Raw genomic sequence first — 25,845 nt, forward strand, 5'->3', positions numbered from 1 at the left:
TTTGGGAAACACAAGAAACACAGGAGTCACCTTCCTGAAATTCTACAGTGAGGTTTCAAGAGCAGCGCTACTGTATATTGGTCATGTGATTCCTTTTCTCAGAGCTCTTTTATGGCTCTCAGAATGAAGAATGCTTGCGTGTTTTTTTATCTCTCTTTTTTAAACAATCATAGTCCATGTGCATTTGTTGTGATTTGTCTTGTATCGAGAAAAGAGAGCGTAGACACCCCTGTTATGTGGGCAGGAGAGGAGGTAATTAGAAGAAATGCCTCACTGATGTGTTGCAGCAGCTCCGCTACTCCGTCTCCCTGAGCTGTAATTAGGACCAACCTGAAATGGTGTGCTTAGAATCGAGGGACTCCTTTTAGGAGAGGACATTCTGATCAGGGACTGATGGAGCTTTGCCTTGTTCCACCACTTAACTCAGATTCGTTCTGGACAGCACTTACTGAAGCTACTGTCTGGAAATCGTCTAGACAAAGAGGAATATTTTTACACTGAAATTAAACACCTAATCTTCCAACTTTTTGATAAAGTATTTAAACATATTTTAATTAGTTCAATATTTTCACTAACTGAGACACAAAACTACCTTTAAGAGGCGACTATAATTAATAGCCCAAGCATGACAGTATGTGACAGAGCCACAATCAGGTTAGGAGACATACTGTGTGTATATTCTTAATCCTTAAGGCCACCTGCACATTCAGTGCGTAGGGCAACGAGAGTTCTCCATTGTAGAGGACTTTCGCTGTTTCCGTAGCGGTTGGCTTTTCCGGAGCGGGTTGTTACAGGCTTACCCCGGAACCGAACCAGCGATCTCCGGATGCTAGGGCGAGCAGTTTAACACTGCGCCACTCGGAGGTTTTTAGGTGTTAAAAACTATGACAACAGGACTAGTGCTCTCCTTGAATCAAACTTTTACATGACTGTGTATACTGTTCCAATGTTCCAATCTACTCGAGAGTCTGGATCTATTGTTTTATAATATGGCTGATAATATATGCAAACCTGACCTTCACACCCATATAGTTTGTGCTTTTTCCTCTAAACACAGTTGTGGAAGCACACAGTTGTACAGTATATAATGTGCAAGCTCGTACAGTGTATTTGGCGTATCCACATTGGAATGAGTTTGAAATCAGATTGATTTAATGTATTCTGAGCAAAAAAAAAAGTAAAATTCGGTTCAAACTACTGTACATCCAGAAGTGGTTTGAAATTAGATTCAGATCAGATTTCTAAAGATGTGTCTCATTCTGGATGCTCTTACCTGCTCAAATCAGATTGTAAACTGTCCATTGTGTCACTCACAGCCTGATGGAGAAGTCCACACGATTAGGTGCTATGTGACATGGATCCATGGTGAAGTGACATCAAAAACAATCAGGGAGATGATCAAAGAAATAAATATAGAAATAAATATAGAATTTTTTAGAAAGTTAAGTCGCTATATTTTTTTCTCCTTTTGGTGCTATTACCTTAAAGTATGGAAAAACTGCACTCTTGATTTGTCCACAAGGCTAAATGAATTGTGTTTTCCAGTGTGGCTGTGTTTGTTTGAGTGACTGGTTTAACCACAGTATGGACTTAGAGAACAGTAGTCCTGGATAGAGGATGATGTCATCAGTACAAGCAAAGTGGGAGGGGAGGAACAGAAACAGGGCGAAATATAAATGAATTGGGATGTAAACTAGAACACAGTTAAAGTATCCTGCTTTTATTCACAAAACTCTTTGATCTTGGTTACTGTAAATAATAAAAGCACATCATATTAAATCAGAGACGTGCCGTCCATACAGTATATCCAGCCAGGAAACAAAATGAATCTACTATCTGGGTCACTGTCTCCTTGTTCTAGAAGAAATGGTAGATGTTTACTGATCTGGACCCCTTCTACTTGAGCTCGGTTTACTGTATATGAAGACAAATGCGTCCCAGTCTCTTAAGTTTTAGATGTTACAGTAATACACATAAATAGTTTCCCTGGTGACTGAGGGCGACTGATCTCCCTCTGAAGTGTGAAGTAATTATCTTTTTTTCTTTCCTAATCCCTTTACATTTCAAGTAATAAATGTACACAGACTACCCTGTGTCTGTAAAAGAAAATTCACAAAACTGTGGTAGCAAAAAAAAGATTTATGACCATTGATGAAGACAACTCACCAACCAAAGTACTGCAAAGTACTTAAACAAGAGTTTATATATAAAGGTTGAATTATTTTAAAAGTTTTTTTTTTCTGTACATACTGCTGTACATGTCAGTGCAGAATATAGTTACAGTATACAGTGTGTCAAAATAGCAAAGGGTTATGTTCCACCAACGTGAATTGTGAAATCATCTATACTGTACTGTAGGTCTTTGGGGTGTAAATAAATATGAACACATGATCTCCAGTCATTCCCACAGTAGTAACGCTAATGTAATACTATATAGCACATGTCTAGACAAGTCAGGTGTCAGAGTAACGAGAAGAATGTTTTTCCTCTGATTTCACTCACATGTGTGTGTCCATGTGAACTCTCACAGGTTGGCTACATGAGCTGGGGAAGCGTTTGGAGATCCCCTACACCACAGTGAATGGCTCAACCAAGCGCGGCCCCTCATTGCGCAGTGTGTACATCGCGTCACTCTACTTTACCCTCAGCAGTCTGACCAGCGTGGGCTTCGGCAATGTCTCCGCTAATACTGACGCTGAGAAGATCTTCTCTATCTGCACCATGCTTATTGGAGGTGGGGATGTGTGTTGGTATGCATGTGGTATCACCTGGTACCTGGTAATGTAGCATTTTGTAATCTTTGAGCTCGAATCATGATTTTTTGTTATTTTTGTCAGAAGGGTAAAATGTTTGATGTAACAACAAATGAATGTATTATACAAATTGCCCAGTGTTGTGTAGGTAAGGTGTGTAGTAAGCCTTAGTGTATTAAGGTACACTATTTGGCCAAAAGTATGTAAACCTGAATCTATGCTTCTTCCCCAAACTCGTGCCACACATTTCGTAGCAGGCAATTACATTGTCCCTTCACTGGAACTAAGAAGGAATTGAGTATCCTGAACCTCACAGAACTCTGACCTCAACTCCATTAAATACATTTGGGTTGAACTGAAACTGGAATCTTCTCGCCCTACTCCATGGCCTGACCTTGTTAACGCTCTACTCCAGAAGAGTAGAGGAGATTATTACAGTAAAGGAGAAAAAATCTGCACATACAGTATGAATGTGATGGTCAGGTGTCCACATACTTTTGACCATGGAATGTATTTCTGATTAGTGTATATAATATATACTGTATAACAGAATATACAATTGTGTGTGTGTGTGTGTGTGTGTGTGTGTGTGTGTATTCTCTCCATGGCAGCACTCATGCATGCTCTGGTATTTGGCAATGTGACAGCCATCATTCAGCGCATGTACTCGCGCTGGTCCTCGTACCATACCCGAACTAATGACCTGAAGGACTTTATAAGGGTTCACCACCTGCCGCAGAGCCTCAAGCAGCGCATGCTCGAGTACTTCCAGACGACCTGGTCTGTCAACAGTGGCATCGATTCAAATGAGGTACGACTCTCAGTATGTCAGTGTATATACTTCAAGAGTGATTTCCAAGAAATATGTATAATTGCATCAGTTACATCATGTGTTCCTGATAGGTGAGGGAAGCTTTAGGAGAGTCAGTGTAGAAGTGTCAAACCAAAAAATGTTCTTAGATGATATCAGGTTAAAATCGAGTGTTCAACATGTTTAAATCTGTTAGCATTTAGTTTTAAAGCAACCATGAACAGCACTAACCACCGTGTGTATGAGAAGGTCACAACTTCTCAAGAATTGTTTCTTTAATGATGTACTGTACCTGATTAAAGGCTTTAACTGAAATGATTGGATAATAAATGGATTAAAATACAACATGTAGTTTTAATGAACAGTATGTTAAAATAAGACCAGTCAATTCACTTTACACCAAAATCAAACACTTTGGTTAAAAAAAAGTGTGACATTGAACCACAGATGTGTACTTTTATTATTATTATTTTTTTATTATTATTATTATTATTATTATTATTAATAGTAGTATACATTATTATTAATAGTATTAATTATTATTAATAGTATTAATTATTAATAGGCATCCGTATTTAAATAATTCTGAAAATATATGAATTACAGAGAGCATACAGTAGCGTCCAAAGCTTAGAAAAAAAAAAATCTGTTTGTTTTTTATTCTTTTAAATTTGGAACACTTAAATGAAAGAGAAAGAAAGGAAAAGCTTAGTATCTTGATATCTTTGATGTTTTTTAGGTAAATAATTACTTAAACTAAAATTATTTTGTCTTAAATTATTAGTAAATTTTAGTTCAAATGTTTTTGCAAAGTTGGTCAAATGAGAAGCAGATGGATTTAATTTAACACAGATGAACAACTTGTGGAGGAGAAATTTATCAAGAAATTTGCCTGGGACGGTGAAGCATTTTCGGCAACTGAGGGACCGAGTTGAGTCGAACTGGGAGCCGTTTAAGACTTGTTTGCGTCAGTGGAAAGCCAAGCGAAGCACGTATACTTTTTTTTTTGGTGTTTTAGTGATTAAGTGAAGACATAGCCTCATGGGTCCCAAGAAATGTTATCAAAAACAGTAGCAAGAAGATAAAAAGAAGGAGACGCTGTCAGTTTAGTTTTTAAAGCAGTCGGTGCCAAGAGGAATCATAAGTTAGTGTTGAGTGAAGTTTAATGCTCATTAATGCTCAGTATGGAACTGATTATCTCCATTTACATTATTTTCGATGGAAAAATGTGTTCCGCAATACAAATTTTCACCTTAAGAACTCACCTCCAGAACAGATTAAATTCATGTCCATGTTACTATTTCTAGGATTTCTCGGAGTGTATAATTTTCTGTTTAAAGGACTCGACCCAGATTCTTCCACCAGAATCTCCAAACATGTTGGACAAAACACAATGCTGAAGTTCTCTTTAATAATGCCTTACTTAATATTATTCTTTAGGGTGCCAATATTTTTCAAACCAATGTCCTGCAGGGAAAAAAAAGTCCTTCTAAAAATAGAAACAAACAACCAAGTTAGAACCTTTATTTATATTTAGGCTCAACTGAACCCCTGCAGATTCAGAGGTCTGATCAAATCAAGTGATTGTTTTAATAATCTAGAACATACGGTTTTGTATAAACGTTTAAAGAGGTTCAAACTCCTATCCATGTTAAAATGCAAAAAGAGTGAAATGACTAATTATCCTTCATGTACAGTGCGTTCCATGGTTTTAGGTTCCTACATACTGGATAGAAAGGTTTCTGTGGGCAGTTTGAACGAGATGGAACGTGTCCCAGTGAAACCTTCTGCAGACACTCTGTGCCAGGAGCAACGCGAGTGAGGAAGAATGAGGTGGAAACACAGAGTTATGAATAATATATGTCTGACTGACAGGAAGGAAGTGAGCGAGTGAGGGAGTCGTATGGAAGTGTGAGAGCGAGGGCAGATCAGGGAATGACAGACTCCAGTCAGGCTGGAAAGATGATGAGAGACGAAAAGACGCCTGGAAAAGTATCAGGAGAGAGGAGTGAAGCAGCAGTGCTGTTCCCCATGACCTGTTCAGAAAGCACAGCATGTGTGTGTTGTTTACTGTTACTACATGAAGTGTGAAGTGAAATAAAACGGCGGGCTTTGATCAGAGTCCATGCTGGAGAAATCTGTGCACATTCGTAACATTACCTATTCTGTGTATTTCACAGGTTACTAGATGTCGACTGCGCCTGACATTGCACATGCTTAGCCATTTTGTCTAACACTACAGGCCCGTAGCCAGCCTAGTGCAAGGGGGGGGTTCTTTTTTTTTTTTTTAAAAGTGGACCTTTTTTCTCAGTCATTTGTATTTGAGTATTTACTCATTTTTTATTTCATTTTGAGGTTTAAATACTGCATTTTACTGACGTGCTGGATTAGCTTGTCTGCTGGTATCATAATGTGCATGCTTTTGAAAAATATTACCAATAATTATCTAATAATAATAATAATATACAAATATTACGGGGAAAAGACGATCAGTTAATGTACTTACAAGACTGTGGGATGGATGAACATTATTTTTGTGGGCTTATTTAATTTTATGTTTTATGTAACAATTATTCATGATAAACTTCATTCGAATGCTGTTTACACCGCGTATATTATATTTCCTCTAAGCAGTTTGTCATGCATGTCTTAATTCCAACATTGCATGATTATAATACAAGTAAATCTGAATGTTTTTAAATTGTGATTAATCACAGACAATTACCATGATTAGCTAGATATAAATTTTTAATTGATTGAGAGCACTAAATATTTGCATTGCGTTTAATCATACACAAAACACTGTATCACTATTTATATCCATAAGAGCACTCAGGGTCTAATAAATCAATCTCTAACAAAAGAGAGACATAATGCACGTACAGTAACAGTATGTGGAGTGCAGCAGTCATGCAGGAGCTATGGGACACAGGGAATGTATGAGGACAGAATGTACAGAAACAGATGAAAAAGGGGAAAATCAGGATAATTGTAGGATAAAAAAGTGCAACAAAGTGGATCAGCTGGTGCTGAGAGAGAGAGAGAGAGAGAATCTTCAAAGATTCAAAGGGTGCGTTATTGGTATGAATTGCCAAAGCTCAGAATCAAGTCACAAAATAATAATAGAAATAAACAGATGGAAAAATGTAAGATGTAAAAAAAATTTAATAATAATAATAGTAATAATAACCACAGCATTACTACTACTAATAATAATATGGAGGTGATGATGAGGACTGGAGAAAATACAGTCAAAGAAGAATCGTTATTAATACAAATGACGGGGAGAAGAAAGATATAACCAAGTATAAAATGAGTTTGTGCTGCCTGTCTCTCTCTCTGTGTCTCTCTCTCTGTGTCTCTCTCTCTGTGTCTCTCTCTCTGTGTGTCTCTCTCTCTGTGTCTCTCTCTCTGTGTGTCTCTCTCTCTGTGTCTCTCTCTCTGTGTGTCTCTCTCTCTGTGTCTCTCTCTCTGTGTCTCTCTCTCTGTGTCTCTCTCTCACATGCGCGGTTTTCTCGTAACCATGTTTGTTTTTCTTTGATGAGTGTTAATCCTGTTAATATAAAAAGTGCTACATGATTAAACAACATGCAAATATTTTAATGTCGCTGTAAATATTGACTTGCATTTCCCTTTTTGGCGGCACGGTGGCGTAGTGGTTGGCACTGACTCCTTGCATCTCCAGCTGGGTTCAATTCCCGCGTCAGATCCGTGTGCATCAAGTTTGCATGTTTTCCCTCAGCTTGCTGGGTTTCCTCTGTTTACTCCGGTTTCCTCTCACAGTACAAACACATGCAGATTAGACTAACTGACATTTCAATTAAAATTGCCTGTAGAGTGTGAGTGTGTGTGTGTGTGTGCGTGACTGTTCACTGGAGGTTGAACAAATGGGAATAACTACAACGGTCACCATTGGCTTCCACAGTCCCTAGTTGGACTACAGAAGTTCCTAGATGGATGGATGGATGGATGGATGGATGGATGGATGGATTTCCCCCTTGGATAATACTGTGTCACTGCTCACACACACTCCTTAATGCTCCAGCTGGTGTGTAACTTTGCTGCTGTCTTTAAATGCATTTGAATGTTGATTTTTTTTTTTATAAGATTATTAATCTGTTCAACCCTATTATTACATAAATATATATATATTTTTTTTACTTGGAGAGAAAAAAGTGGTGGTGCACCGTACCGGTGCGTTCCACATGCAGCACACCTGTGAGGCTCCGAAATAAAAGCTGTTTATTTGTGCCTCGTCAGAAAGAGGACTAGAGCATAGTGATTTTGCTTGCGTCTTCCACAGACAATGTTTTGAGTATGAAAGTGTGAGAAATGGGAAGTGTGACGTGGGAGTTTGTAGCTTGGTGTTTTTTATTTGGACACAAGTCGCCCGAGCTCACATCACCGATACATTTCTCTTGTTCTAGCTCCTGAAAGACTTCCCTGACGAGTTGCGCTCGGACATCGCCATGCACCTGAATAAGGAAATTCTGGAGCTGGCCGTGTTCTCATCTCTGAGTCGGGGTTGTTTGCGCTCTCTGTCTCTTCACATTAAGACATCGTTTTGCGCACCTGGAGAATACCTCCTGCGGCAAGGAGATGCACTGCAGGCCCTCTACTTTATCTGCTCCGGCTCCATGGAGGTGCTCAAGAATGGCATGGTGCTTGCTATTCTTGGTTAGTTACTCATGGACATTTACATCTGGTAATGTTCTCATGCACCTGTATGTACTATGTGTACAGTATGTGTCTATGTCTGTATAATCTATTCACTATATAGCTAAATATGTACACCTGACCATTACAACCAGATGTGGTTCTTCCCCTCAAGCCCCCAAAACTGTTTCCACAAAGTCCTCAAAGTGTGTAAAGCTCACAGTTGTACAGAATGTCTCTGTACTGGAGCATCAGTTTTCTTGCACTGGAACTAAGAGGCCCAAACCCTCATCCAGCCTGACGTTGTCCATGTGAGATTCACAAAGCAAGCTCCATGAAGACAAGGCGTGTTCAGACTGAACCCAACCCTCTGTAGAAGACCTTTGGAATGAACTGGAGCCAGAATCTTCTCATCTTCCCAACATCAGTGCCTGAGCTCACTAACGCTCCTGTAGCTGAACGATCTAGTAGATCTAATCATCTAGTCGAAAGCAAAGTGTAAAGTTACTTTTTTGCATTTACAGTACCATGACAAATTTTGAGGCCACCTTTTGTTTACAGTCAGTTGGTCATGCAATACTTATGAAGTCTTTAGTACCGAACAATGAGGATGGGAAAAGGTACGGTGAATAGCATATTTATGCAAAGCAGAATTAAATCTCTAAATATTTTACTGATAAAATAGAACTTTAATACTGATAAAAGTTATGTACTGTACTGTACATTTATTCAGTGCAGAAGTTTGTTCTCTGACTTTTTAGAAATGCGGTAATGGTTAAAAAAGCACCAACCCTCCCCCACTGAGGCCGACCCCGCCCCATTACGTACCCTCATTACTCCCTCTGTCTCTCTGCAGAGGAGGACGTTGCAGTCCATGGGATTGCCATGAGCATCACTCTATCTCTCTCCTCCAATTCAGACATCTCCATGCCATCCGCCTGTGTTCCTTATGTTGCTCTGCTGTAAGGCTGTGATGTGCATGGCTGTGATGCTTTGTTCAGGACATTACTCTTGGCTTATTTCTCAGCCCAAGTATTTCACTCTTCCTCATTGCTTCACAGCGGACATCGCTCCTTCCCCCTCACTATCCTGTATACATCACTCTCCTCTCCTCTACACGGAGGATGTTGCTCCTCAGTCTGGCCTTGCGAGGCTGTTGCTCTCCCTTCTGTCTGTGCAGAGGATGTGAGTGGTGGCGGTCATTACATGCACATGCTTAGCTATGAAGTGATCACTCTGCTATGTCCAGCCTGCTATGCTAAGGGGAACCAACCCAAGGGCCTCTGGAAACTGAGAGACCTGTGTGCCTCTGACCCCATCCTGAGAACACAACATGCTTTAGGAGCCCCACATTATTAAACTGGGGGGTCTGGCACAACTACGGTTCCCTTTATTTACTGAACCTCACGTAAGTTTTTGTACCTGATTCACATCAGGGCTTAATGAGCACAGGTATTTAAGTGATGTGTTCTACAGCACTCATTGTCTAGCTTTTGTGTCTTTTACCCACATTGTGTTCTAGCTGTTACAGGCACTTTGCCCCGTTATATAGTTTCAGGGTCTTTGTGTTTATTGTAAATACACAATGTCTTCATCCGTCAGTTGCTTCATGTAATGTAAATGCATGCATGTGTGTACAGTCTGTGTTTGCGTTCATGTCTTGTGACACTGGCAGGAAAAAACACACACCTCCTACACATCTCTTTCCTGACGATGATCATCAGAGCTCGATCCCTCTGACACCGAGGTAAGGCCATTGTACTGTCTTATCATTAGTATGTGCTTCTCACTGAACACAAAGGAGAGATGCAACATATCAAAACATACAAAAAACATCTCTCAAGCACATAAGTGTTTCATTGTGTTTATTACGTGAGTAATAGATTTCTAGAATAATAGTTTCTCACTATGGCTATAACTGACCATCACTTTACTGTGTCCATATGCAGGTAAAGGGGACCTGATTGGAGCCAACTTGTCCGTGGAAAACTGGGTGATAAAGACAAGTGCAGACGTGAAAGCACTGACATATTGTGAGTTGCAGTGCATTAATCTGAGGGGACTGTATGAGGTGCTGGACCTGTACCCTGAGTACTCCCACCACTTTGTCCAGGACATTACTCAAGACCTCACCTACAACCTTAGAGAGGAGCAGGATAGCCACGTAAGCCATGCATCTTTTTTAAATATTACGCCCTCACCTCCAGTTGGATACTGTTCTTTCTGAGGGGTCCTGGGTGTTCTGGTGTGGCGTGTCTTCATGATGGTTACTTTGTGCATTTACAGTACATACAAAATTCAGAGACCACCTTTTGGTGCTCAATCAAATGGCCATGTACAGTAGGTACTATGGTTATGCAATACTTATGAACTTAGGAGGGGAAAATGTACAGTACATTAATTAATTTTTTAGGAAAATAATTATGCTTTTGTTCTTCTATTCTGCTTACCTGGTGTATGGAATGGGGGGGGGGTAGTGACAACCCATTGTAGGACACAAGCACACACTCACTCACCCCATCATATACTTTGGGCACGATGCACTATACACACTATACTAATCTAGGGACCCCGGCAGACAGCATAACTAAAAGGGAGAGCCAGAAGGAAACACAGACATGAGGGAGAACTGAGACGAAAGTGACCAATCACTTCATGGTCAGCAAACCTGAGTGATCAATGAGAGTGGGGAGGACAGCATCTAAACATACCAGTTCACCATAATACTCTACGTCCATGAGTCCCCCAGATCTGCTCCTTTACCTAAGGCTAATCTATTTATAAAAATGCTTGATTAAAAAAATAGGTTTTAAGCCTGGACTTGAACACTGAGACTGTGTCTGAGTCCCAAATATTAATAGCAAGGCCATTCCATAACTTTGGGGCTTTGTATGAAAAAGCTCCGCCCCCAGCTGTATTTTTCATAATACGCGGTACTGACAAGCAGCCTGCATCCTTTGATCGAAGTAGGTGTGGCGGATTGTAAGACACTAGCAGTTCGCTCAGGTACTGCGGCGCGAGACCATTTAATGCTTTATATGTCAAGAGTAGTATTTTAAAATCAATGCGAAATTTCACAGGGAGCCAATGGAGTGAAGATAAGATAGGGGTGATGTGCTCATATCTTCTGGTTCTGGTGAGTACTCTCGCTGCTGCATTCTGGACTAGCTGAAGCTTGTTTGACAACCAGACAGTAAGGCATTACAATAGTCCATCCTAGAGGTGATAAAAGCATGAACTAGTTTTTTTAGTGACAATATATATTTCTTATCTTGGCAGTATTTCTAAGGTGAAAGAATGCTATCCTGGTAATATTATCTACATGAGCTTTAAATGAATGTCTGGAGTCTATCACACCGAGGTCTTTCAATGTTGCACTTGATGGAAAAGAAAGGACATTTAAAGTTTAAAGTTGTGTTTAAAGTAATCACAGTGTGATCAGAAAGCTTACTTCTACCTGCCTGTGGTCCTATGACTAGAATTTCTGTCTTATCAGGATTAAGCAGAAGGAAGTTAATTAACATCCAATCTCTTATGTCCTGCACACATTGCTCAACTGTAGTAAACTGATTTTTCTCGTCTGGTTTGCTGAGACCTATATTGTGTGTCATCAGCATAACAATGAAAACTAATACCATGCTTACGAATTATGTTGCCCAAAGGAAGCATGTAAAGGTAAAAAAGCAGTGGGCATAAAACAGAACCTTGTGGAACACCAAACTCCACTAGAGAACATGCAGAATAGGCACCATTTAAATACAGTTTAATAAATATAGTTTAATAACTGCTCATTTAAAGGATTTGGTAACATACCCACTGCTGAGTGAAGAGTTAATTACTTTCAACAGGTGTTCTGTTATCGCTGGTACTATCTGCTTGAGAAAATGTGTCATATAGGATCTAATTTACAGGTTGACGATTTTGAGGAAGAGATTGAGAGTAAAATTAGTTGTCACGGCATGCGCCTGTGATGGGCATGCACCAAAATCAGTATAGCTCCTCGCTCACTCCTCGCTCACTAGATAGGCGGTTTCCCCTATCTGCAGGTGTGCAAAGGAGCAGGGTTGCTCTATGATCCCGGGCTTCTCCCCGTGCTATAAAACACAACAGGGAGTGTAGCTTGGGGTCTGTTGAGCTACTGGACTTTACTACACGGTGTGAGTGCGACGTGCGTGCAGAACGCGGAAGAGTAGCAAGCTAGCGGGGCAATGTAACGCATCTTAGGGACTTCAAAGAGTGGAGCCTTGCGACGAGGACAGCTCACTGCCGCAGCTCCCGCAGCTCTTCAGCTCTCACACTGGAGCCGGATTATGGTGACCCTGCTACTGAGGAGGAAAAGGCCGCAAGGAGGATCACGTCACGGCCCCTGTTCCCAGCCAGGGAAAGTCACCCCTTTCCTTCTGAGGCCGCGCTCACAGAGAAAGCTGGGAGGGGCTGGTTTGGCCATCCGCCGAGAGCAGAGTCAGTGCGAGCGGACGAAGAAAGGAGCTACTGTCCACACGGACCCACGCTGCCACTCTGCCCACCACTCACCAGCCTCTGTCCACATGCCACATGTAAATCGTAAATTAAAAGCGCTATACAAATAAAATTGAATTGAATTGAATGCCAGCGGGGCACTGCCCACCAGAACTGCACGTGCACAACCTTCCTTCCCTATCTTTCCATCCTCCCTCCTTTAACCTTTTTCTTCCCCATTTACCTAAATTACCTTATTCCCGTAAGACCTCGCCTCGTGTCCGTACTTTATGGTGCCTCCCGTGCAACATGGGTCGAACCTGTTACAATACTTTACTTTCTTTAAGAGCAGTAAAGTATTTTAGGTTTTGTGGTGTGGTTAGTTTATCATCTGTATCATTTAAACTGTCTGGTTTCAAAACCTGAATTTTTTGCCTAATATTTATGTTATTAAAAAAGTTAGAAAAGATTGAAAATTGAAAAGATTTCTGCTGTGGTCTTGTTTTTAATTCATTTGGCTAAGGTATTAAATAAAAATCTAGGATTATTTGTTGTTTTCTATAAGAGTGGAGAGATACAACGATCTCACTAAGAGCTTTTCTATAGTTTAGGATGCTCTCCTTCCATGCTATTTGGAATACTAACAATTTAGTTTGATGCCATTTGCATTCTAATTTTTAAGTGGTCTGTTTTAAAGTGTGTGTGTGTGTGTGTGGTCATTATACAAAGGAGCGAGTTTCTTATCGCTAATCGTTCTCCTTTTAACTGGAGCTACATTATATAAGGTATAACGAAGTGTTGACTCTAAATATTCAGTCGCCTGATCGAGTTCTGTGGAATCAGATGGCCATCCAATCACAGTTGATAACTCTGGAAGATTATTGATAAAGCTCTGTGTGGTATTTAATGTGAATGTACGTTTAAGGCGGTAGCGCAGTGCTGTGTGTACATTATTACTATGAGATACTTTAATTGAGACAAGACAGTGATCTGAGATAACTTCAGACTGTGTAATTGTGATTATGTTTCTTATACTTAATCCGAATAATATTATTAAATCTAAAGTGTGACCTGCTTTATGAGTGGGTCCTACTACACACTGATTTACTCCTACCGAGTCCAGTATGGACATAAATGCTGTTCTCAGAGAGTCTTCTGGGTTTTCAAAATTAATATTAAAATCTCCAGCAATTAACACTTTGTCCACAAAAACGACCAGGTTTGAGAAGAAATCTGCAAATTCACAGAGAAGCTCAGAGTACGGCCCTGGGGGTCTGTAAATGAAAGATAGTGGGATCGACTGAGCTGACTTGTAAGGGTCCTCCACTAGAGGTCACTGTTTTTAGTTTGTAGTTTTTGTTGGCCGACTCAGTTTCCCAGCAGGCACCTCGGTCAGGTGATGCAGTGCACACCTGAACCGAGGTAGCCATCAACCAATCTATAAATAGCTGTTTAGACTGGGAAACTGGGTCGAGCATTTTTGGGTAAAACCACTGTCAGTTATGTGGGCATTTTGGTTTGTTTTTATTTGTTTAATTTGTATTTTGATTTTAGATTGTGTTAACTTGGGCTCTCTTATTGGCAATGTCTCTGTGTATGTTTTGTGTGTCTGTGTTAGTGGAGCTGATTCGGTCCTGTCCTCCTGTGTTCTTGTGGTTAGCTAGAGCAGGTAAGCAGTTAGGTGTATGTGTGGCTAGGAGCATGATTAGCTAAATGCTATGTTGAGTTTATAGTACAGTTACAGTACTAGCATGCTTCTAGCCATAGCCCTTCTGTGTCTCTAGCTATCCTGTGTTTCCTCTTTCCCGAGTTGCCCAGTGAGCCTAGCCTTTAGGTGTCCCCTAGCCTAGCCTTTGATGTGTCCTCAGCCTAGCCTTTGATGTTTCCTGAACCTAGCCTTTGATGTGTCCTGAGCCTAGCCTTTGATGTGTCCTCAGCCTAGCCTTTGATGTGTCCTGAGCCTAGCCTTTGCTGGTCCCCTAGCTTAGCCTATGATGGTCCCCTAGCCTAGCCTATGATGGTCCCCTAGCCTAGCCTATGATGGTCCCCTAGCCTAGCCTTGGATGGTCCCCTAGCCTAGCCTATGATGGTCCCCTAGCCTAGCATATGATGGTCCCCTAGCCTAGCCTTTGATGGTCCCCTAGCCTAGCCTATGAGGGCCCCCTAGCCTAGCCACTGGGTATCCCTTGTCTGTGTTTCCTCTCCCCCTAGCGTCCCAGTGTGCCTAGGTTTAGAGTGCGGTCCCTCCGGGCTTTGGAGTAACGACTAGCTTGTGAGTGCTGCCTCGCTTAGCCTTGGAGGGCTGCCTCGCCTAGCCACTGGGTAGTCTTTGTCTATGCTTCTGTGCCCCTATTCCCTAGTGTGTTTAAGCTAGTAGGTAAGTATAGCTTAGTGCATGTTGGGGCTGAAGACATGCTTAGCTAGGTGTATGTGTAGCTAACTGCCATGGTTAAGCAATGCTTAACCATGTTTAGCTAGAAGCCATGCCTAGCTGATTGCCATGTCTTTAGCCCTTGTCCTGTCCCTCTCTTGGTCTCTCGTCTCGTCGTTACGTGTCTCCTGTCCTCTCCAGTGTCTCCAGTGTCTCCAGTGTCTCCAGTGTCTCCAGTGTCTCCAGTGTCTCCAGTGTCTCCAGTGTCTCCAGTGTCTCCAGTGTCTCCAGTGTCTCCAGTGTCTCCAGTGTCTCCAGTGTCTCCTGTGTCTCTAGTGTCTCCTGTGTCTCTAGTGTCTCCTGTTCTCCCTAGTGTCTCGTTTCAGCTCCACACCTCGTTTAGGTCCTGTTGTGTTTGTCCCCCTGTTATGTGTCTCGCCGCAGGGCGTGTTATGTGTCTCGCCGCAGGGCGTGTTATGTGTCTCGCCGCAGGGCGTGTTATGTGTCTCGCCGCAGGGCGTGTTATGTGTCTCGCCGCAGGGCGTGTTATGTGTCTCGCCGCAGGGCGTGTTATGTGTCTCGCCGCAGGGCGTGTTATGTGTCTCGCCGCAGGGCGTGTTATGTGTCTCGCCGCAGGGCGTGTTATGTGTCTCGCCGCAGGGCGTGTTATGTGTCTCGCCGCAGGGCGTGTTATGTGTCTCGCCGCAGGGCGTGTTATGTGTCTCGCCGCAGGGCGCGTTAGGTGTCTCGCCGCAGGGCGTGTTATGTGTCTCCCCTTGTCTGTGTCTTGCCAGAGAGCTCCTGTTAGCACAAAGTTAAGTATCATTTAAGTTTGTTTGTTCCTTTGGTTGTATCTTTATTTATACTTTGTTTAATTATCATTAAAAAGACTCTTTTTTTGGTTACACCACCCCTCTGCCTCTATGCCTGCTCCTTCCGCCCACGGCGTCAACACCTGCCTTTACACCCAGAGCGTGACAGACTTAATATTTGTAGCTAGACTTTTTATGTTACTATAGAGAACTTCAAATGGATTAAATTTAACTCTGTATTTTTGTACGATAGACAGATTATCGACACAAACTGCAAGGTTTTACTAATTTTTTTATTAACCAATTACAGTCCTTAAATTGCTGTGTCCTTCCTAGCAACGGGGTCAACCACACCTCCTTCCTAAGATAAAGATTTTTGTACTTTGCTTACTCAGAGTTGCTCTGAGAAGTTTCCTAAATCACTTTTATTCTAGGACAAAAAGTCGAGATATAACTTTTAAGGCTAAGATAAAAGCTTTCTGAGAGAATTCAAAGACGTGTTGTGAATACGGGCCCAGGCTTTCAGCCCAGACACTGTGAGACTGAGACTGTGAGTCCTGAACATTCATTGGAAGGCTATTCCATATCCATATCACCCCCCCCCCCCCCAATGTGTTTTCATAATACACGTTTTTGAAATGTCCAGTACGCTCCCAAATGGAAGATGCTTTATTTAGAGAAATCTAAGACTGAGAGACATTTAAAATGCCTTTAGCAGGAAACCTACAGTAGGATATTTCTTCTGAACCATTGCCATCCTAATCTACCAGGTAGAGTATAGAGTGTAGTCTGGAAAATTTGCAGCAATTATTTGCATGTGTTTAGACTTTTGCACATGACTGTATAGCCATAGATAAAAATGACTTTAGCAGTTTGTGGTTGTGGATAAAAAGATTACAACTTTATCTTTGGTTTGGTCCATCTCTGCTTCCTCCAGTTGAGAATGTAGCCTGGAAACCTAACGCAAGATTGATGAACCACTTTCTAATTTAACAACCAGGATTTTCTGTAGGACTGCGCTCACCTACTGGACATGTTCTTCTAATGAGGAGTAAATCAATATGTTGTTGACGTATATGACAGCACACTCTTCAAACAGTCCCACCGGATCTTATTTACAAAGGCCTGAAAGACAGAGGGTGCATTAATGAGGCCATATGGCACAACCATTGGTTTTCTTTCTTTTCTTTTCTTTTTCTTATGTGAATTAGATAACATCACAACTGCACAAACTAATATGTGCACATTCACACTACCTCTATTAGAAGTCTGAAGACCAAAGGGGTGCCATAGACAAAGGCAAGTAGATTATTCTGTCCATCTCATGCTAGAGATGATCCCTCTTTCTGCACACAGACACCAATAAAGCCATTTAGTGCTACAGACTTTGAATTGGCACACTGATCACTTTGCGCTCCAATTCTCCTGTGTTTACACCAGGTGCCGCTCTTGTCTTGTCAGAACAGGAAACAGAGGCTATAATTCACATGAGCTCACCAATCTTGGATAATAGGAGATTGGAAAAACATTACCTGGTCTAAAAAGTTTAGATTTCTGCTGCGGCATCAGCATAGGATCAGGTTCAGAACTTGGAGTAAACAACATGGATCCATCCTGCTTTGTACCAACAGTTCAGGCTGCAGGTGGTGGTATAAAGGTGTGGGGAAGATATTTTGGCACACTTAAGGCCCCTTAGTATCAGTTGAGCACAGCTTCCCTGAGGATTGGTGCTGAACATGTCCATTCCTTTATGATCATAGGATAAAGTGTCATGTCACAAAACTAAAATAATCACAGACTGGTTTCTTGAACATGATAATGAGCTCACTGTAATCAAATGGCTATTCAATAGAGCACCTTTGTGATGTGGTGGAACAGAAGATTTGCATCATGGATGTTCAGTGTTTCCAGCATTTTGTTAAATCTATATAATAATATTCCATTGTACATTTTACCAATAAACCTCATTTTCAAATGGAGTTGAATTATTTTGAGTTCTGTCATGTTTTGATAAACTCTGTAATTTCTTTTAGTAATAGTGAGTATGTTCTTGATGTATTGTTTTTTCAGTACTAAGTGTTTTTTCCCAATTTACGGCCCTCCTACAGTACGTATATAACCCGTAGCAGGTTTGCTTGTGCATATTCAGCTACTCAGGGTGCTGTAATGAAAGATATTGAAGTGTAAGTAAATTTCATAATTTGTTTGGGTGCAGTATGGTACTTCTGGTTGTAGCTCTTGTGAACCAGTATAAGGATATAGTTATTGGTGGAAACTTTAAAGATCTTATGAAAGTCGTTCTGGATAAGGTCATCTGCTAGAGAAATGTAAATGTAAATGTATGGAGTTACAGGAGAACTTTTAGAAAATTTAGGCTCATACTGTACAGTATGTTAGCTGGTTTTCCAGGACGTCCTGTCAGCTGTCATCCTAAACACTACTTTCTGCTAATAAAACTGTGTAAGCTCTTGGCATATGATTATAATGATGACCCATGATGATCCATCCTTTTGGCTAAATTTGCATAACTAGGGAAGAGTAACCATTAGCTCCCAAACACCAGAATAAGACAGAGAGAATGATTATCATAACAATTATCCCTTTCTTTCACGGGAAAAGACTGAATTAATCAATTAAAAGATTTTACAATAATTAAACAGTAATAAGTACAGAATGGGAAAACATTATTCCCTTTCTCAGACCTCAACTGAACATAAAAACTTAAATTGTCACACTAAAAAAAAAAACTCATGCATTCACTTGGAAAATGTACTACATACTGTATAAACAGGATAAAGAACTTAACATTATATAATAAGTCACTCTTGCAGTCATGCTGTTGTTCTGAATATCAGCCCAGCTATAATATGGTCCTGAGGGAGCAGCCCAAGTCCTCACCATGTCACAGGAGCATGACCTGTACAAAAGTCCCACACACTATTCATTATAATATCATTATTATTATTTTTATTTATTAAATATAAAGCTATTGCACTGTGTAGGGTACAAGTTAGAATCCCTTGTTCCAAGTAGTGCCCTTCAAGTAGTGCCCTTGATCAGGGTTTAAAGTTTTTCAGCCTTGTTTTAGAAGCTAGTTAGCTTTCTAGCTATAAATACAAGAAGGCAATTTGAAATAACTTATGAACAGTTACTAAGGAGACAACGTGTTGTATAATATTATCAGATGTGTTTTCTTGCTGAAAGTGCCTCTGTGCCTGTTCTTGAAGGTGTTTTTTAGGAGGCAGCTGCTCTCTCTTCTTTCCAAAACTGCAAATGGATCTAATTTTACCCATGTTGGTAACTGACAGTTAGTGTGATTAATCTTTGTTAAAATGCCTGTAATGTGGAGTGATGCATACTGTATAGTTAAATGTCCCAGTGCTGCTATGCTCTATTATCACCACACATGGAATACCTCTTGCCTCATCAGATTTCTTGGTCAGACCTACTGTAACTGTTGTCTAATTATAAATGATACAAATATACAGTAGATCTTCATTTATTAATTGTTTGTGGTGGCGTAATTGCCCTCAGATGGGAAATGTGTCTGAAAGTACAAATCCTACTTATAAAATGTGATGGTAGGATGAGGGTGACTATGAGTTATCTTTCTTTATCCGATAGGTGGAGTGGAGGAGAAATGGAACCACAAACTCTCGTCAGCATAAAGAACTTTCCATTCATCACAGTTGCATTACCAAACTTGACCCCTCTAATCTCAGTCCCAGGTACACACACACACACACACACACACATATTTTACTCAGTTGAAACACTTTTTTGTTGGAAAAAAACCCTGCACTTTATAAGCAAAAAAGGAATTAAAAAGTGGTAAGTATTGAGCCGAGCTAGAGGCAGTGTTTGAGCCGAGCCAGAGGCAGTGTCTGAGCCGAGCCAGAGGCAGTGTCTGGGCCGAGCCAGAGGCAGTGTCTGAGCCGAGCCAGAGGCAGTGTCTGGTCTCTGGGGTGGCAAAAGAGTCACCATAAATTGGCTAATTATTGCTTCCTTCACTGTGCTGATATGTGAGTTCCTATGTGTGTTTGCTTCTTCTTATCCATTCCATTATGTCAAAGATGTCAGTAGGTGAAAAATCTTAGCAAATAATGGACAGCTCGAAACCTTTAAAAAAACAGTGAAATGATGGCAAAAGTCATAGGAAGTCAGGCTTTCTGTGACCAGAAACATCTATACACTGGTAATGAATGATGTTTGTAAATTGTATGAGTGTTGGGTGCATATACTGTACATTTGTTGTATATAAGCTGATCGGATGTGGAACTTAACTTAGACTGGTTTTGTTCTCCAGAGATCTATCCAGGTAATCTTCTGCCTGCTCCCACCCTGCTTGCTCATTCTGATCATTCTGCTGCAGCATTCTTCCATCACAACTGTGCATATCCCATTCACAACCACATTCACAACACATTTCCTTCTCCTGCTCTTTTAAATAACTTGATGTAAAAAAACAGCTCAGACCTGCCCACTCACTGCCACTGTGCCCAACTGACTGTGCCATGACTCGATCAACAGCATCCTGTGCACTTCCTGTCAGGCTTTATTAGAATGCCTGCTGAGGCAGATTAACAAGGGCTAGTTAACATCTGAGGAGTCTCACTACATTGTAACCTCTCTTGTTTGTGTAACCTTGCACTGCTCTACCAGAGCGCTGATGGGTAGCTATACAGTAGCTTGGGGGACTACACTTAAATGGCGTTATAACCTAATGACCTCAGGAACCCCAACCACCTACGGAGGAACTGATTGGGGGTTTACCCCCCCTCAACCCAGCCTGGCACTTCCACGGCCACTCCAGACTTTATCTTAGCTTTCTGAACCAATTCCCTCCAACTCACATGAACTGACTGGTTCCAACTCGCCCGAATCAGGTAATCAACTTCTGGTCTTAAAAGGATCTGGAGAATCTAGAGACTTCTTGTCAGAGTATCTCTCTAGTCTGCCTCTTGTTTTGTTTCCCATGCGATTTCTCTCTAGCGATTACTTGCTGTGAAGGATCCTGCCTGTTTCTTGGATTTTGTGCAGATCTACCTCTGTGCATGACCTCAGACTTTAAGCTTGATAATGTTTTCAGTTTTTAACTTTCTCGCTCCTGGATAACCCGGCTATTGATCCCGCTTGTGTTTTCGACCAGTGTCTTGGATTCACATGTCTGAACTAATCTCTGTGCTAAAAAAAAAACAAGCTCTTGCAGGGTTTCACATCAGGGATTTAACATCCTAGCTTGAATTTCCTTTTTATTTGCCCTCCATTTGGGAAACGAGCTAACCATTGGATTAGTGGTTGTAGTAATTCTGTCCAAAACCTTTTGCACTTCTCTTCTGATTTCTCCTCATGCTCCGCTTCCAGGTTTTCTGGTAGGACTGCCTACTGTACATCAGTGAACTACCCATCGCTATGTCACACAGAAATCCCCATTCGTCAACAGGATAGACAAAACACTGTGCTGCAAATAGACTTTCCTCAGCATTGGCAGAGGCCCGAGATCCATTGATGCTGATAAATCACCAGCCGGTGGCCATTCCCTGCGGCCCCACCCCCTCACACACCTGCAGTATCCTACCTAGTGAGCTCGAGAGTGAGCGAGGATCAATAGGAGATTTAGGCACATGCCACATTGCCCCTTCCTTAGCTCTGAGCTCACGGTTGCCGCTGGCACTGTCAAGTAAGACCTCAGCCTCGTTAGGGACTCAACCCAAGGCCCGTGCCAGGTGCTGCTGTGCACGCTTTCTCCACCAGTGTTGAGATTTGGGTTTGATGCACAGGTGGCACCACACACTTAGCCACAAGGGAGAAAAGAAGGGAGAAAAGTTAAAGGATGCATGTCCAAGTCTCTGGGCAGTGCCCTGCTGTCAGGCACAGGCTGGTAAGCGGTGATAGTGGGCAGAGGAGCAGAGTGGGGCTGCGTTAAATACGCAGCAGTATTTTCTCCTTCCGCATCATTTTACGAAATCCGTTTCTGTTTGAGAGTTCCAGTGCTGGGGGGGATAATCAAGCAGTGCTCACGGTTGTCCTCAATGTGGTGATCAAAGGCACCATTCCACTCATGCCTTTCCACTCAAGTCCGAGGTCTGTGGGCAGTGCCCCACTGGCATGCAAGAACAGGCAGGTGAGCGGTGGCGGCGGCCAGGCCACCCGAGCTTCCTTGACAGCACCTCTTGTGATCGCCTAAACCGGCTCCTCCTAGCTCTCTGGTGCGGTAGCATGTGGGTATTTCCTGGACAATTCTCGCTTGGGCGGCTTTCCAGGCTGGGACCGGAAGCCTTGATCTGGAACACCCACTCTTTTCTCCTTCGGTTGTGAGGAGGAATAGAAGATTAAGGCAGACACCACATTGCACCTCCCCATCTCCGAGCTCATGGTCACCACTGGCACTGCCAATCTGTTGTAAGACCTCAGCCTTGTTAGTGACTCAACCCAAGGTCCATCTCGGGTGCCCCTGTGCCTGCATTCTCCAAAAGTGTAACAGGTTTGATGCCTTTTCTCTGCTCTGCAAGCTTGTCAGCGCTACTGCTAGTTTATCTTTGGGATATCACTCCAGACCAATGGCCAAACCAAGAGAACCAATCAAGTTCTTGAGACAGCTTTACGATTTATGACCTCTCAGGACCTCACTTTTGGAGCCAGATCAGTTATGCCAACAACACTTTCCCCACATCTTCACTATGTTGCTCCTCCTTCCAGGGCAGTCTGGGTTATCAACCCTCCTTGTTCCTGTCTCAGGTGGATGAAGAGGAACAAGGAGGGTCTGACACTGAACACATGGTCTGGTATACTGTCTTGTACTGTTTGCACACTCTTGCAATTGTGTACCTTATGTAGTTATTTTTTAAATATGTGTAGCCTTGTCCAGTTATGTGTTATATAGCACCATGGCCCTGGAAGAACATTCTTTTGTTTTACTGTGTACTGTACTTACAGTATATGGTAGAAATGACAATAAAGCCACTTTGACTTTTTTACATTTTCTTGGTCTTTTTGGAATAAACATGTAAACAGTGGTGCACATTTCTGATTTGCAGTATATTTTAGTATATAATTACATTTGGAACATGACAACTTTAACTGTGTGAACTTAAAAATTATTTTTATAATTCAATAGGAGATGCCTAATAAATTGCCATACTTTGGAATGTTTTTTTTTGTCTGCATTTGTATTTAGGATTGTTGATGGTACAGAAACTAGTGAAGGTCCAGGGACAGAGAAATCTTCATTATTCTCTTTCTTTCCTGATCATCAGAAGAGTTTGGCCAATACCACCAAAAAAACAGGTGAATGTTTATAAGTATGTGGGGAATTATAAGTTTGTATATATTATAAATTGATGATTGCAAATATGTAAAACCATTTGTTCCATTTGTATTCACTGTTTATTCCAGGTATCCTGCAGATAAGCTCTGCTGAGCTGTCAACAAAATCAGAAGAGACCAGAGGACAGTTAGGGCACCTTGACCAAGAGGTACTTATATAAAAAAGCTTATATCACATTACTTGACTTCAATTTACAAGTTTGTCTTGTTGTACTACAACAACTTGTTCCAAAATTCCTCAACTCTGTAAAATGCTTCTACAATCACAGTCTCGTGAGTTACATGATGAACCCTAAGCTGAATCCCACACCTGAATCTCCCATTTGTCTTCGCAACATTCAGTCAGATTTTTATTCAGAATGTGCTGAAGTCATTGCTCTTTATTTGTTTAAGTCTGTGTGGTTTCGACCAGTCTTGTATTTTAACTTAAACATTTGTTCAAACACTGTTTATGACCTCCTGATGCTACCACCACCACCTTAATTTAAAGGACGGATGGAAATGGCCAAGTGTCTTGTTTTCTTAAAATATTATTAATTAGGTCAATGACTTTGTTCATCAATGAGGGCATCTGGAGGTGTGTCTGAATGACACCGCCCTCCTTCCTCATTTGCTTGTTTTGGCTCTTATGGCTTCTCCTCTTTAAGGGTGATGGAACCCACTGTATTCTTCATGACTTTCAAAGCTGCAGACAGTTTTTACTGCTCTTCTCTAGATCTTTGTCTCAACACATTGACCACAACAGGACGTACATAAAACGGGTATATGTTCAGGCAATTGCATATATACAACTAGAGAGGTACATTTCCTGAAGAAAATGTGAGTGGTGCTTGCCGTGGCGAAACTCTGACCCTCCATATCTCTACGACAATGGGATCTTGATAGCAACATGCTAATACAGCTAGCATCAAGCTAGCACCATGCTAATCAGCTAAACATCATGCTAATTACACTAGCATGATGCTAGGACCATTCTATACATGTGATTAGCGAAAAGTTAGCATAATGCTAGCGACATGCTAATAGCGTTAGCATCATGCTAGCGATGTGCTGATGAAATTAGCATAAAGCTAGAAACATGCTAATTTTGTTAGCATCATGCTAGCAAAATGCTAATCGCGTTAGCATCATGCTAACAGCATGCTAATGAGGGTGCTAGGGGGCGTGGCTCATGAGCATGATGATAAATGCAAAAAAGTGTCTCTACGACAGTCAGATCCACAGTTAAATCAATGTTAAGTCTGTAGGTTGTTAAGTCACCCAATGTTAAGTCACCCACCCCTTAGAAAAGTCACAGCACCCCGTTCCCGAAGATGGGCCGCACGGTTTGACACCTCACTCATGGGACTCAGTCAAAGTTGGTCTCAATGTAACTGCCCACCCCTTATAAAAGTCATAGCACCCCATTCCCGTATAAGCCGCACGATTTGACACCTCACTCATGGGTCTATGACAAACGGTGCGGGACTAGTTACGCGCCAAACTTTTGTACGGAAGAATTTTGCAAGATAACAATAGTGATGCTTTGCAAGCACCACTAATAACTTGTAAGATTGAGACCCATGTGTTTATGAATTTGCATGACCCCTGTCATACTATTTTTAAACAGTAAAATAACAAGAACTTAATGGTTACTATTATTAATGGTAGCGTGTTAAAGACTTTTGTTTATACATTTCTTTGGATGAATGAATTATACATGAGTAACCGTGCAAAGAAATGCGAGGTGTCCCTGATTGCTTGCTGATTATGTATTGCAGGTAAACTTCCTTGGACATGAATTAGCTGAACTGGGCAGTGTAATGAGGAGCCTCACCATTCTCATTGAGTCCATGATGGCTTTGCCTCAAAAAGCCAATATTTATAGCCCTCACTGCAGCCAAGGACACCCCACACAGTGTGTTACACCTGAAGACCAGGTCATGCCTTGGATTAAACAGCTTCCTTCTGAACAGGTGCAAACTTGGTTAACTCCTGAAGGACTTGCAACAATTACAACACAAGGACTGTAGGTGGTTTGCACCTTGGATAACACCTTTTATAGACCATATAGACCATACCCCTCTGTTCTGTTTTCCCAGTTTGACATTAATAGATCTAGTGTGCTAACAAGAAGGTCCCAAAGCCTGCAAACTCCAGATCACTGGAACATTACCTCGTGATGGAAGACTGGACAAGGGACCAATCACAGTCCCCTGGGTTTGTGCAGCAAAACTTAAAATGTTGATCTTCAGGTAATCCTAACTGAGACCATGAGGCATGTAAACTCTGACTCAGAGCAATGTGGATGATTTGCAAATTAAATCCATGAAAGAGTTGCCATGAATTTTATATTTTAATGCACATTGAATATTTTGCTACCAGGTTTAATTGTTACAGAAGTTGGAATGAAATGAATCATACACAGCTTCATCCATTTTTAAATGAATGCTGGTTTAAATCTCTTTGAATATACACAAGACTAAAACAAATTCCTCGACCTCTAATAGACACAAATTTATTTCGAACAAAGTATAATTTATATTGAGGCACCTCTGCAGACGGTAACATGCACTTCATGTTGTATGCATTTTTGCCGAGTTTGATATTTTAATCGTAAGGACATTCTGTACATCACACACCCTGTTGTGCTGCTTTAACTAACTACAGCACCAGTCT

At 41.4% G+C, this 25,845-nt stretch overlaps 1 protein-coding gene across 1 annotated transcript in view; it reads left to right on the forward strand.

Moving 5' to 3' along the window:
- The window catches only part of kcnh8 (potassium voltage-gated channel, subfamily H (eag-related), member 8), a 47,610-nt gene extending 21,957 nt beyond the window's left edge, over positions 1–25,653 (forward strand). The window contains exons 8-15 of the mRNA XM_053489974.1: positions 2,531–2,734; positions 3,365–3,564; positions 7,992–8,241; positions 10,170–10,384; positions 19,486–19,589; positions 23,039–23,148; positions 23,257–23,336; positions 24,948–25,653. Coding sequence (XP_053345949.1) covers positions 2,531–2,734; positions 3,365–3,564; positions 7,992–8,241; positions 10,170–10,384; positions 19,486–19,589; positions 23,039–23,148; positions 23,257–23,336; positions 24,948–25,199 — 1,415 coding nt within the window. The 3' untranslated portion in view covers positions 25,200–25,653. The remainder of the gene's footprint in view (positions 1–2,530; positions 2,735–3,364; positions 3,565–7,991; positions 8,242–10,169; positions 10,385–19,485; positions 19,590–23,038; positions 23,149–23,256; positions 23,337–24,947) is intronic.
- The last annotated feature ends 192 nt before the right edge of the window (positions 25,654–25,845 follow it).

This window comes from Clarias gariepinus, chromosome 28 (assembly GCF_024256425.1).
Source record: "Clarias gariepinus isolate MV-2021 ecotype Netherlands chromosome 28, CGAR_prim_01v2, whole genome shotgun sequence".
NCBI classification, from domain to species: Eukaryota; Metazoa; Chordata; class Actinopteri; order Siluriformes; family Clariidae; genus Clarias; species Clarias gariepinus.